The sequence below is a fragment of the Malania oleifera genome, chromosome 10 (assembly GCF_029873635.1).
Source record: "Malania oleifera isolate guangnan ecotype guangnan chromosome 10, ASM2987363v1, whole genome shotgun sequence".
Classification (NCBI taxonomy): domain Eukaryota; kingdom Viridiplantae; phylum Streptophyta; class Magnoliopsida; order Santalales; family Ximeniaceae; genus Malania; species Malania oleifera.
The window spans coordinates 37608699-37623243 of NC_080426.1; the positions used below are offsets into that span (position 1 = coordinate 37608699).

The following is a 14545-nucleotide window of genomic DNA, read 5'->3' on the forward strand; positions in this document are numbered from 1 at the left end:
GACAACCACCTTGTTGCGAGTCATTAGGGCTTCAGCCAAGATAAAACACACAAAGGTGTTGAGCCAATAAATGAAAGGGCATTAAGCCAAACAAATCTCCCAAAGGTATTTAGCCTACCTAGGAAAAATTCACAAGATCATTGAGTGCAAAATGAGTGGAAAGGCATTAAGCCTAGTAGAATTCCCAGTCATATAGCCTAACTGGGTTGAACAACATGGATCCCAGTAAAATTCCCAAGAGCAATCAGCATAACTAGGTTGTGCATTGAACCTAGTAAAACCCCAAAGGAATCCAATGTACTTAGGTTGCAGGTCATCAAGCCCAATAGAATCTCCAAAGGCATTTAGCCTACTTGGGAAAATATCCTTAAGGGGGTTGAGTCTGAAACCACATGAATCTTGGTAAACTGAAAGACATTCAATTTCAACATAATTGGGTTGAAGGACATTGAGCAGCATTGGGACTATTAAAATTCCTAAAAAATTCAAACTAAGCTGAAGGGCATAAAGTTTTGGTTAACCCAATGGTATGCAGCCTAACTAGGTTGTTGAAGGGTATTTATCCTAGTTGAATCCCTAAAGGAATTTAGCCCAAATGGGTTGATGGGCATTGAGCCCAATAAATTTCCAATAGACATCTAGCCTAACAAAGAATAAGGAGACATAAAATGTGGGTAAAACATCCTCCCAATAAAATAGTGCCATTATAGTAGCCCATCATGCCCATGATGTCCACAAATAAGTTTTAACATTAAGTGAAATAAACAACATCCCAATAATCTAAGGTTAGTTTGTTTAACTCACATACACTCGCCCATATTACAAAACTAACATACACTCCCCCTTATTATGAAACTACACTTAATTGGAGATATTATAATTTAACTCACGTATACTCCCCCATATTACAAAACTAACATACACTCCCCCATATTAGGAAACTACACTTCTCTAAGGTGATATTTTGTTTAAAAGGCCTCCTTGGCTCTAAGCTAAGGGAGTCTCCTTTGGAACTCTCAAGAGCTCCCTGTATTTCACATAAGAGGTCCCCACCAGGGGCCACCACAAGCCTCCCAACTGTGTTTCTCTTTTATGATTACAAAAGTAGCAGGCAGTTGTCATTTGCTGATTCAAGGATCAGACTTCTGCTTTTACCAATTTTATTTTCATAAACATATATCATAATTTAATTTCTATGAATGTTGGAAAGAGAAAGACTTTTACCTTGGGTAATACTGCAGGCTCTACCTCTTGCTTCAAAGAGCCACAATTAGGGTCCTTGTTAGAGGTTTCTGGAAATAAACTGAAATCAAAGAAGCACCACTAGTTCTGAACATGTATGCATATTCTGATTAATAGAAATTGAACAACCAAATAATTGACCAAATAAATATAATTACCACCTGTTAGGCTCCGCATTCAAGATTGTCGCTCTTTCAGCTAAATGAGAGGGAACATGAAGTGACATGCTCTGCAATATTTTCTGCTGCCGTAGAGATGCGTCTATGAGTTTCTGCAATCAAATCCAAAAACCTGATTCATTTGAAAGGAATACACAAAATGGTTGTTGGCTGGCAAAAAAACAAAACAAAAGCAGACAGAGGGGGTCAGGCAGGATTCGTTCAGTTTCTTTTCCTGCATATGAGACTCTTAACCAAACAAATTATCGCAGACATGATTTAAAATCCAAGGCTTTAAAATTACAATATCCCTTCGTTTCCTGAATTTTCTTAGTGACCAAACGGTTCCTGACTTGAGAAGCAACACCAATGAATAGATAATACTTCACACCACACGCACACAGAATACCTTGGCTTTGGGAATGGCTCTGGTCTCCTCTCGCAGGCGGTCCTTGATGGCTTGCACCTGAAGCTCCATGGCCTTCAATGCGGCGTCCACCGCCGACAAATCGGCGATACTGCTCGCAGGGTACACTGCAAGAGCGACGAGGAAAAAACGAAGCTGGCATGGGCGAAATTCAAGCGCAAATGTAGTAGAAAAAGCAGTGGACCTATCTTAGGGTTTGATATACTCACTGTTCCGACCAATCACGAGCTCTTGAAGCTCCGCTATACGAGAGTTGAACGAAGAAATCAGAGAATCCAGCGACGAGCCTGCTTGCTTCACATCCATCTCTCTCTCCATCTCTGCCTTCTGTTGTTCTGGGAGCGACAAATCTTGAACGGGGAATTGGCGGGAAAGTTCGGATGGATTTCTTTTATTTTTGAAATGATAGGAGTCCCGTGAATAATCCGCTCCTTTCTTTTTCCTTCTCCACTTAAATACCAAAATGTTATTAATAAAAATTCATAATTCTTCATATTCAAATTTAATATTTTAGCTATAGCCCTTAAGTTCTAGGTAGTTTTTTTGCAAGATGTATCTATATCAAGGATTATATTAGAGGAAACAAGAGTAAAAAAATAAATATTTTTTATTGTATAAAATATTATTAAGAATAAAAATTCATTTTAATATAGTTAAGAATTAAAAAAGTAAAATTTTAACAAGAAACAAAAAATTTGTGATTCATTTACAGTATATTTTATATTTTTAAACATTTCTAGATAACCAAATATTTATTAATTTAATTCAAATTATATTTGTAACATCTTATATATTATAGAGACACAAATAGTAGTATGTGATTATATGTCTCGTGGTAAAAATATTATTAAATTGAATTTAGATTAATTGATTATCATATTTGTCACTAATTTTGATAAAATACTTTTGTTGGACATTAAAAAAATATACTCATTGAATTTTTATGCGAGAAGGATGAATTTATTAGGAGTATGCAAGATGAGGTTCATATATACGTTATTTTGCAAATAATATTGTTTGGATTGATGAAATTAGAGCTGAAGTATAATTCAAAATTATGAAAAAGAAGTTTAAGAATCTAGATGTTGTAAGATTAGTAGAAACAAGACAAAACGTGGGAAATGTAAATTTAGTCATTTAAAGAGAACTATTGGAGAAAAATTAGACTAGCTAAAATTCAATCAAAAAATTAGTAAAACTAGTAGATTTATATCTGTTGGATCTAGTATGTGAGCTAAAGAGAAAAATTAAAATGACGAGCCACATCAGCGGTCCGTGTCAAATTCCCTGGGTGAGTCGCATTATATCACATAGCGGGAGACATCATGCTGAGGTCACCCTGTTGTAGTAAATTTAAAATAAAAATAAAAATAATGACATGTGTCACCATGTCTGATTGACATGTGGCCCACTCTTCTCAACCGGGTCAAATCTAGTTCATATCGATTGAACTAGTCTAAATTTTGAACCGTCAATACGTCGATTCATTTATTTTTAATTGATTATAATTTTTAAAAAAATATTTTAAAAATAGTAAAAATTAGAAGAAAAATATTTTAAAACATTTTAAAAATAAGTAAAAATTATTTGAGTTATTTTGATTCAGATGACAAAAAATGTGAAAACAAAAATACCAATAATGAAGAAAAAGTCTTTAAAAATCCTAGAAAAATTTTAGAAAAAACGTTGACAATTTTTTCAGAAAAATCTAAAAAAATAAGACAAATTTTAGAATATTTTAAAGATTCTTTTTGACCAAATTTGATGAATTTATTATTTGTATGCATTTTATTTTTGTGTGTGTACATTCCTATGATTGAACAAAGGGTAAAGAGGTATTTCAGACCTCACTTGTATTAGTTTTAAAGAGGGTTAATCTAATAAGATCCCCTCTTTTGGAGATCTTATTAGACATTCTTAAATAGCACCTTATTTTATAATTTTTTATTAAATTTTAAATATTTATTTAAAAAAAATAAAATTAATTAAATGCCATTAGATTCAATTTAGAAATAATTCATAATTAATTAGGCATCGTTCGTAGAACGGGTGTGAAGGGGGTACTAGTACCTTCCCCTTGCATAACTGAATTTCTGGTCCCAACTCTAGTGAAAGTAGACTGAGTAAATGGGTTCCTTGACCTATAATTAGTTTAGAGACTAATAAACAAGTAATTAGGTGAACTAACAGCACCTGGGAAAATAACAAGCTAGTGGTGACTCTATCAAACTTTCGATATTATTATTTCTCGCCAATTTTCAGGACATTACGACAATACCAACATAACTTGAATTTTCTCTTATAGTATTTATGAATATATTTGGTCTTTCAAGATGTATTGAATTGTTGGGGATATAGCTTACATTCAAAGCTGATCACATGTACTAAAAAGAGTTACATGAAGTGAGGAACAATTACATGAGAAGAGGTTTTAGGCAATATACAGGAGGACGTTTGATTAGTACAAAACTGTCGATGGTTTGGTCAAATTGTTGACGATTTTCGTCGGCGCAGATTATGTAATTTGAATTCAAGGGCTTGTATATTGGGCTTATCTTAAGGATTTTCCTCCAGGGGATTACTATAGATGTAGTTTAGGTTTACTATAACTCCTTTATAGGCATTAGATGGTTAGATAAACATCATTATGTAACATAGAATAGATTAAGCTTCAAGTAAGCTTCAAAGATTGTAGCTTTGACATTGATCATAGTGAAATTGAAGTTGCTACTCCCGATGACGTAGGCTATTGCCGAACCACATAAATCTTGTGCGTTCTAGTTATGTTATTTGTTCTTCTTATTATTGTTTGATTGTTTCTTATGTATATTTCATCATCGAGTGATTGCATTAATGGTTATTGATTGTTTTGTGTTTGATTATGTGCTTCCGCTACATGTGTTCAAGTTGAACGGGGAACTAGAATCAACAAGTGGTATCAGAGCTATTGGTTCTATAATGGTTAGGGTCTCTTCAATTAAGTTCAATGTGAACAAGTTCGACGAAACTAGTAATTTCGAGCTTTGGCAATGAAGGGTGAAAAATCTACTAGTGCAACAAGGGGTGGTGAAGGAGTTATATGGAAAGAAGTCAAAGGACATGAATGACGCAAGTTGGAAGGAGCTTGAAGCAAAGGTGGTTTCTACGATCAGGTTATGTCTTGTCGATGACGTGTTGTATCATGTCATGGATGACAATTCTCCGACATCAGTTTGGCAAAAACTTAAAAGTCGATATATGTCTAAGGGTTCTTCAAAATCTACGAATGTAGTTAAAGAAGGGGACTCGGGGAGTAGTGATGGTGAGATGCTCACTATTTCATCAGGTTCAGAATGCCTCACAGGTTCTTGGATCCAAGACTCAAGATGTTCTTTTCACATGACACCCAACAAAGCCTGGTTCACCACTTATAGATTGGTGAGTCCTAGTTCTGTTCTGATGGGAAACGGTGTAGTTTGCAAAGTTATCGGAATGGAGGATATCAAGATCAAGATGTACGATGGTGTGGTAAGGATGTTTTGTGGGTAAAGCATGTTCTCTATCTATGGAAGAACATGATATCATTGGGTGCTTTAGATTGTGACGGGTATAGTTACAAGTCTAAAAGCGGGACGATGATGGTGTATGATGGTGTATTGATGGTGATGAAGGGACAAAGGATAGCAAGGAATTTCTATGCACTGTAAGGTAACATAGTTGTAGGTGGAGCTACAACTTCGAGCTTTGAGTTAGAAAATACTGTTTTTGTTGACTCTATGAGTCCAATCCTGTTTTGATAATGACAAATCACATAGTATCTTACCTGTCATTGAGATTGTGAATAGGATCATTACTTAGCATGCACGAAAGGTAAGGAAGTCATGGAAGTTATGAGGAACTTAAAGCATATACAGCCTGACACACTCCATGGAATTAGAAGAGCGAAATGATGAAGAAGCTTCGAGTTTTCAATTGTAATAGGTATTTAGTATTGTTTGTATTTACAAATCTCATATGATGTAGTTGGAAGCTCAAAAAGACCTAAACTGACCTTAGGACACATGCATTTCATGAAAAATCTATTTACATTAGTTATAAGTTGGATGGACATTGTAGAGGCACAATAAGTCTGAAAAATAGAGGCCTCGTCGACGAACATCCTGGCCTCATCAACGAATTCTTAAGGCCACTCGGCGACGTGATCTGCTCTTGTCGACGAGAAAATGCTAAGAGCTCAAAAATCTTAGATAGGCTATTCGGTGACGAACTCACTTTCTCGTCGACGAACGAGTGTTGAACATTCGTCGACGAGCATGTGCACTAGTTGACAAGTACGTCGCGCTGAATGATGCTCTAGCGCAGACACAGATGGAAATCTTTTATTTTAAATGATCCAACAGTTAGAAATCTTTCAGATGGTGAGAACACTTATGAACATAACCTCTAAACCCTTGGGCATCACTTTTTGCATACTTTTTGAGAGCTTTGAATGTATTACAAACTTCTTGCTTGCACTCCAAAGCATACACATCAAGTTTGGACATTTCGTGCATTGAGTTTCAAGATCAAAGGGCATTCACTCATATCTTTTGCAAACAATTTGGGTATTGAGGTTTGGTAAACAAAGTATCATTTTTGATTTATTGATATTTATTCACAAAGCTTTGTACTCTCACAATCCTATTGTTAAATATTTCTTGAGAGCAAGAACTTGAGTTCTTCATATATATTTTTACGTGAAGAAATTTTTAAAGGGTTTATCAAAACTTAAATATTTGAAAGTATTCACTTTTATTCAAAGTTTTCATTTGAGCACAATTATTGCAAAACATATTTGATTAGATCTTTGAAGCAAACTTGTCCTTCAAATATTTTTATAAAGATCAAATAGCAGATTAGATCTTTGGAGCAAAACTGATTGATTTAGATATTTGGAGCTAAACTGTTTTAAATTTAATCTTTGAAGCAAAAGAGTCATATCTATATTTATACAAAGATTATTAAAAGAATTTCATTGACAACATCACATACACTCATTGAGCTTCATGTTATATCATCTGAGTATGTATTAGGATTTCAATCGTACTCATTAGCTTGTTAATGAGTGTTTTAGTTTTGCCGAAAATTGTAACTATATTGTTGTATTGATAGTTCGGGTTGTAAACCGAAGTGAGGAGGAAGCCACACCTCTTGTAAGCAGCGGATTGTAACGGGAAGCTCCGTCCCAGTTAAAGGAGCGGGATTAGTGGAATCATTGAGTGGGTTGCTCAAGGCGAGGATGTAGGCTGGGATGGCCGAACCTCATAAAAACTGTGTTTACATCTCTCTTTCCTTTAACTCTCTTAATTTCCATTTGCCCTTAATTTTGTGGTTGTTGTGTATGTGTTAAATGGTTAGTACGTCAGTATAGTAATTGGGTAAGTTTGATTGATTAATAAATTCACACATTAAAATTGATAAGTTGAGAAATACTGAACGGCTTGTCATCTAAGTTGTATGTGTATGGTTATAAGTAGTTCAAAATTAGAACTTGAGTGACACAAATTTTAAAATACCCAATTCACCCCCCTTTTGGGATTACATCTAAATTAACATTTAGTATCAGAGCCTTGTTGCATACACTTAATCGTTTCTTTGTAAAAGATCACAATGGCACACATCGGTGTAACCCCAATTGGTGAGGGACACTCATCCATACAACCACCCTTTGTGTTGTAAATTATACTTATTGGAAACAAAGAATGTGCATCTTCCCTAAAAATGTTGATTGGAAAGTATTGAAGATTGTCTCTAAAGGAGACCATGTCCCTATGAAAATTTTTGATAAAGAAAGTGTACCTAAGACCGAAGAGGAATACACAAATGATGATTGGAAATCAATTCAAGTTAATGCCACTGCTATAAATCTTTTGTAGTGTGCATTAGATGTAAATGAGTTTAATAAAACCATGACCTGTAAGACTGCTAAAGAAATTTAGGAAAAATTAGAAGTCACCTATGAAGGTACCAAAGATGTAAAGGATAGTAAGATAGATAGGCTCACTAGTGAATACGAAGTTTTTAAAATGACTGCTAATGAATCCATTCAATCTACGTACACGAGATTCACCCACATCATAAATCAGGAAAATTCTTAGGGGACTACCACCAGTCTAGGAGGCAAAAGTCACTGCTATGGCTGAAGGAAGGAACCTAAAGGCGATGACAGTAAATGAGTTGATCAGGTCGCTCATAGCATACAAGTTGAAAGTAAATGAAAGATAGAGTGAGTAGAATAAAACTAAGAAAGTGACAGCCCTCAAAGCATCATCCAGCAATTACAGTGAAGAAAGTTGTTTAGAATCAGAAGATAATATGGCCCTTCTAACTATGAAGTTTGGAAAGTTCCTGAAAAAGAATAGGAAGTACACTAGAAAATTCCAAGACTCAAAACCAGAAAAAGGGAGAGTCAAGTAGAAAGAAGCAAGAGGATGATCCTCCTACGTGCTATAACTGCAGAGAAGTTGGGCACATCAAGCTAGATTGTCCCCAACTGAAGAAAGTGCCTATAAAGAAGAAGAAGAAGAAGGCACTAAAGGTTGGTTGGGATACACACATTACCAGTAGTTCCAACTCTGAATCTAGCGATGACTAGATTGCGAATCTGTACCTGATGGCTCATGAAGACCATGAGGTACAATCTTTTTGCTTTGCCTCATCTTATTATTCCAGTGATTCAGAAAATAAAAATGGCATGCTTTCTTATGATGAACTGCAACAGGAATATTTGTATACTCTTAAAATGCTTGAGAAAATGACTAAGAAGAATTTTGAGTTGAAATTAAAACTAAAGGAATTTTCAAAATTGGTAGAAAGATAAAATGAATCTTATACTTCTATAATAGAAGAAAAGGATTTGAAAATTATGGAGTTAGAAAGAGAGTTAGAAGATAAGTCAAAAGTTCTTCATAAATTTACAGAAGCCCAAAATGTTCTTGATAAAATTCTTAATGCTCAAAGAAACTCACTTGTTCAAGAAGGACTTGGTTTTAATGGAAAGAAAAACCTAAAACAGAAACATCTTCACATGAGCTAGAATCAAAATCCTATGCTCCATCTAAAGACAATTGTAGTTATACTACATGCTTCAAATGTAAGAAGCTAGGACATATACAATTTGATTGTCCGATTAAGAACAAGGATGTAAGAATTAAGAAAATTTGGAAAGTGAAAGGAGAATTTGATACTAATCGTAAAGGACCCAAGAAAATCTGGGTACAAAAAGTAGTTATCTGAGTATGTTTTGTAGATGTGTTTGAGATCGTCCTCTCCGAAGGACAAGTGGTATATGGATAGTGGATGCTCACGACATATGACAAGAGATAAAGCTAAATTTACATCCATTACATCTAAAGATGGAGGATTCGTTACATTTGGGGATAACTCAAAAGACAAAATTATTGGAATAGTTAAAGTCGGTAAGAATCCATCCTTGGTTATTAATAATGTCTTACTGGTAGATGGATTAAAACATAACCTATTAAGTATAAGTCAATTGTGTGATAAATGTTATAGAGTTTCATTTGAACATGACAAAAGCACTGTAGAGAATAAATCTGAAAACAAAATATTGTTTACTGCTAATCGTCATGAAAACGTCTACACCACTAGCTTGGATAATCTTACTTCTCAACATGTAACTTGCTTTTTCTGCTTTAAATGAAGCTAGTTGGTTTTGGCATAGAAGATTAGGACATGCAAATATGGACTTATTATCCAAACTAGTCAAAGGAGAATTAGTTAAGGGATTACCTAAGACAAAATTTGCTAAAGATAAAATATGTGATGCATGTCAACTGGGAAAACAAATAAAATCTAGCTTTAAGAAAAAGAAAGTTATATCCACCACTAGACCACTTCAAATGTTGCACTTAGATCTATTTGGTCCTAATCCAACTCAAAGTCTAGGTGGTAAATTATATACTTTCGTCATTGTTGATGACTATTCTAGGTTCACATGGGTACTATTTCTTATACATAAAGATGAAACTTGTGAACAATTTACTAGATTGTGTATAAGAATTCATAATGAAAAGGGTTATATGATCACACACATACGAAGTGATAGGGGTAGAAAATTTCAAAACGAAGGTATGGAAGAATACTCTCACTAGGAATCTCTCAGAATTTTTCAGCACCTAGGACACCTCAACAAAATGGGGTAGTTGAGCAAAAGAATAGATCTTTATAGGAAATGGCTAGAACTATGCTTAATGAACATAAATTACGTAAGTATTTTTGGGCTGAGACAGTGAACACCGCCTGCTATGTATTGAATAAAGTTCTAATTAGACCCACTCTGAATAAAACTCCCTATGAATTATGGAATGACCATAAACCAAACATTTTCTATTTCCATGTCTTTGGTTGCAAATGTTTTATTCTTAGAGATAATGAACACCTAGGAAAATTTGACGCCAAATCAGATGAAGGTATTTTTCTAGGTTATGCCTTAGATAGTAAAGCCTACAGGGTGTATAACAAAAGAACGTTGACTATAATTGAATCCATCCATGTAGTGTTTGATGAGTCCAATCCCTTCTCCAAAAAGATTGATGAGGATGAAATTGAGATAAATAAGGGATTAAAAAAACTATCTATTGAAAATAACTCAAATAATAACGTTGAAATTAACGAAACATCTTTAGAGGATATTCAAGCAGAAAAAGAGGTTAATGAACTACCCAGAGAATGGAAGTATGTAAGGAATCATCCCATAGATCAAATTATAGGTGACCTATCACGAGGAGTAGTTACATGAACATCACTTAGAAATATGGTTAGTCACTTTGCATTCTTATCACAAGAAGAACCTAAGAATGTGAGTGAAGCAATTAAGGATGAATCATAGGTGATATTTATGCAAGAAGAATTGAATCAATTCAAGAGAAATAAAGTCTGGACATTAGTTCCTAGACCTGATGATCATATAGTTATTGGAACAAAATGGATATATAAGAACAAGAAAGATGAAAATAGAATAGTAGTTAGAAACAAAACTATACTAGTAGCTCAAGAAAACATTTGCTCTTGTAGTTAGAATGGAAGCCATTAGGATGTTATTGGTATATGCTACTTTTAAAAATTTTAAATTATATCAAACGGATGTGAAGAGGGCATGTCTAAATGGCTATATTAATGAGGAAGTTTTTGAACAACCCCCAGGGTTTGAAAGCCACAAATTTCCAAATCATGTTTATAAATTGACTAAAACTTTGAATGGATTGAAGCAAACTCCTAGAGTTTGGTATAAAAGGCTCAATGGTTTTCATCTAAATAATGGGTTTACTAGAGGGAAGATTGATACAACACTTTTCATAAAGGCTAAAAATGAAAATTTTCTCCTAGTACAAATATACGTAGATGATATCATTTTTGGGGCAATCAATGAAGAGTTGTGTAATGAGTTTGCCAGTTGTATGCAGAGTGAATTTAAAATGAGCATGATGAGTGAACTCAACTTCTTTCTAGGACTCTAGATCAAACGGGCAAAACATAGAATTTTCACAAACCAATCAAAATACATTAGAGACCTGCTCAAAAAGTTTAACATGGAAGATGGTAAAATTTTAGGAACACCTATGAGTTCTTCTAAAAAATTAGATAAGGATGAGCAAGGTATACCGATGAATGTTAAACTCTACCGTGGAATGATAGGTAGCCTATTATATCTTACTGCAAGTAGGTCTAATATTATGTTTAGTGTAAAGGCCCGAAAAATTAAAATGATTAAAATAATTAGAAAAAAAAAATAATAAATAAAATAATAAATGAACAGATAAAAGGAATAGTATGAAAAAAAATAATAATAAAAATAAAATTAATTAATTAATTAATTAAATATTATTTAATTGAATTAATAAATTAACTAAACGATATTTAATTGAATTAATTAAATTAAGTAATTAACTAAGTAATGTTAATCATTAGTTAAATTACATAACATAACATATTAATATATATTAATATAATATAATATATTATTATAATATTATATATATATACATATATATATATATATATATATAAATATAACCCTCCTGAAGCTTTGGGTTGGTTTTAAAAAAAAAATAGAGGCTCACGCATCCCCCTGCCCCTGGAATTTTTTTTTTCTTGCGCGTCCGTCTCCGTCTCTCTCCCTCTCAATTTCTCGATGGATTTATAGCGGATCGGGAAACAAAAGGTGTCGTTGGATTCCTGATTCCACTGCCGACATTTCTACTGGAGTAGATTTGTTGTGGGAATAGCTTAGGCACTGCTCCTGGGGAAAGGTAATTTTTCCTCATTTTTTCAATTTCTCTTTAAATATGCTGTTAAATCGACGATCGGGCACCACCATGTGGTCCTAGTCACGAATGTCGTCATTTTGACGTAGGTAAACTTCTAATTAGGGTTTTTTAAGCCCCAATCCAAAGCGAGAGTGGGATTTGGAAAATTTGACAATTTGGTTATATTTACGGGTATAACTATTAATTTGGAAATTATGGCCCTAGAAAATAATTAAATAGTATTTTATTTAGGAATAATTTAATGGAACTAGCGTTTTTGAACCAGGGTTTGAGTGAGCGCCGCAGGTATTTTTCATTATCCCTGTTGGCGTAGTTCAAGAAACCAGATAAGGGAAAAAATATATATTAAATTAAAATTTTTATGAATTTAATGAAAAATGAATTGTTTTATATATACGTGTATATGTTTCAATATGGATCTAAAATGTCAACCATTTAAATTATGTTTTTTCCAAGTTTAGGGCTGTTTATTATATACGTATATGCAAAAATGAACTGATGAAAGTAGTTCGAGAAACCAGGTAAGAGGAAAAATATATATTAAATTAGAATTTTTATGAATTTAATGAAAAATGAATTGTGTTATATATATGTGTATATGTTTTGGTATGGGTCTAAAATGCCAGCCATTTAAATTATGTTTTTTCCGAGTTTAGGGCTGTTTATTAGATACGTATATGCAAAAATAAACTGATGAAAGTGGAAAATATTTTCAGGATAATTATGTAAGAAATGAAAGGTATTTTCAGTATATAAATGTTAAATGTTGGTTGGCTTATTTTACAGGCAATGTATGAATTTTATTGCTAAAATGTGTGACATAAGATTCTGTGCAAATATATGTTAAATGTATAAGATGCAAGTTAAGTAAGTAATGCATTATGAATAAAACATGATATGAACTATGTTACTTGTGTGTGTTAATGCAACCATGTAAACAGCTGAAAAATGTTAGGTAAACAGATGAAAAATGTTGAGTAAAACAACTGAAAGATATTGGGTAAAACAGTTGAAAGATGTTGGGTAAATGTGTAACAGCTGAAAAATGCTGGGTAAAACAGCTGAAAGATGCTGAATAAATATATGACAACTGAAAAATACTGGGTAAAACAGCTAAAAGATACTGGATAAAACAGCTGAAAGATGTTAAGTATGAAATGAAATGAAATGAAAAGGGAAATGAATGAAATGGAAATGAAATGTGAAATATGAACAATGTAAAATGGGAAAGAGTCACTTAAAGTGAAATGAAGTAAAATGTTAAAGTTATGAACATGAACATAGGTGAATGGTTGAACAATGACAAAAAAAATAATGTATTATGGTATTAACAATATTTATGCTAGTAGAACATGTTACGTTTAGGTGGGGCGCACTCTTCGCCTGAGGGCTTGCTGAGTAAGTCGAGTGCACTAGTAGCTTCAGATGTGGCCGTAGCTGCATAACGCACTAGGGTAGAGGGAACCTACTTGTATGGGCGGGTAGATTTCCCTGTCCTTAGGGCCTTTACCGAAAAGCTATTGTTGAACGGTGTGAGTATGAGATCAATTTAACACTTGAGGGCTTACTAAGTAAGGTGAGTGCTCTGGTAAGCTTCAGTAGTGACCTTCGGGTTACCTAAGTATCAGAGCAGAGGGGTGCTACTTGTATGGGGGGGTAATCACCCCTATCCTTGGGTAATCTCATGGGTTAAACCTTTGCATGTGTTTCGTTAGGATCAGATAATGATTTTAGAAATTTTGTTAACGATTTTCAAATGTTAAATATTATATTATTATATAAACTCATATTAGCCACACACTGTGTTTAATATATTTTTTCTTCCTTTACTGAGATGTGTCTCATCCGAATATGATTATATCTTTTTCAGGATTTCCTCAAGATCGAGCTTTGAGAGCTCGAGGTTTTTTATAGCATTATTGGGAAAAAGAAAAGGGTATATTTTTATGTTAATTTTGGGGAATGTAAATATTTATATTTTATGTCGTTATGTTTTAAGTCTGTTGAGAACGGAATGGTTGTGAACATACTGAAATGTTTGGAGATTTGTGTATTTATGAAAATGCAAGTGTTGGATGGATATTGTGAAATTTAGATAGGGTTAGTAAACTCAGGTATTACGAAATTATGGTATTATAGGATTATGTTGTATGGAGATTTTGTTTATGTTTTCCACTGCGTATATGTTGACTTATGGATTATCAGGTATAACGCACTGGACTCAGGTTTAAGGGTTTGAGGCGTTACATTTAGCATATGTTTGTGCTCAAGATTTCAAGCTGCATCTAAAGAGTCACATCTATTAGTTGTTAAAAGGATACTTAGATACCTTATTGGAACTACTGAACTTGGATTGTGGTATCCTAAGTACACTTCACCTGAGATTGTTAGTTATTCTGATGCTGACTTTG

General features: G+C 33.6%; 1 protein-coding gene across 5 annotated transcripts in view; it reads right to left on the bottom strand.

Annotated features, from left to right (window-relative positions):
• Window positions 1–2303, bottom strand: part of LOC131166020 (spindle and kinetochore-associated protein 1 homolog) — a 52346-nt gene extending 50043 nt beyond the window's left edge. For 2 of the 5 annotated variants that reach the window (XR_009139708.1, XM_058124238.1), the window contains exons 1-4: window positions 2037–2303; window positions 1810–1934; window positions 1404–1513; window positions 1225–1303 (exon numbers count right to left, since the gene is read on the bottom strand). Coding sequence is in view for 3 of the 5 variants with exons in the window: in XM_058124238.1 (XP_057980221.1) it covers window positions 1225–1303; window positions 1404–1513; window positions 1810–1934; window positions 2037–2145 (423 nt within the window). In the remaining 2 variants the exon portion in view is untranslated. The remainder of the gene's footprint in view (window positions 1–1224; window positions 1304–1403; window positions 1514–1809; window positions 1935–2036) is intronic. The other 3 variants (XM_058124236.1, XM_058124237.1, XR_009139709.1) reach the window with 2 other exon arrangements.
• Between the last annotated feature and the right edge of the window lie 12242 nt (window positions 2304–14545).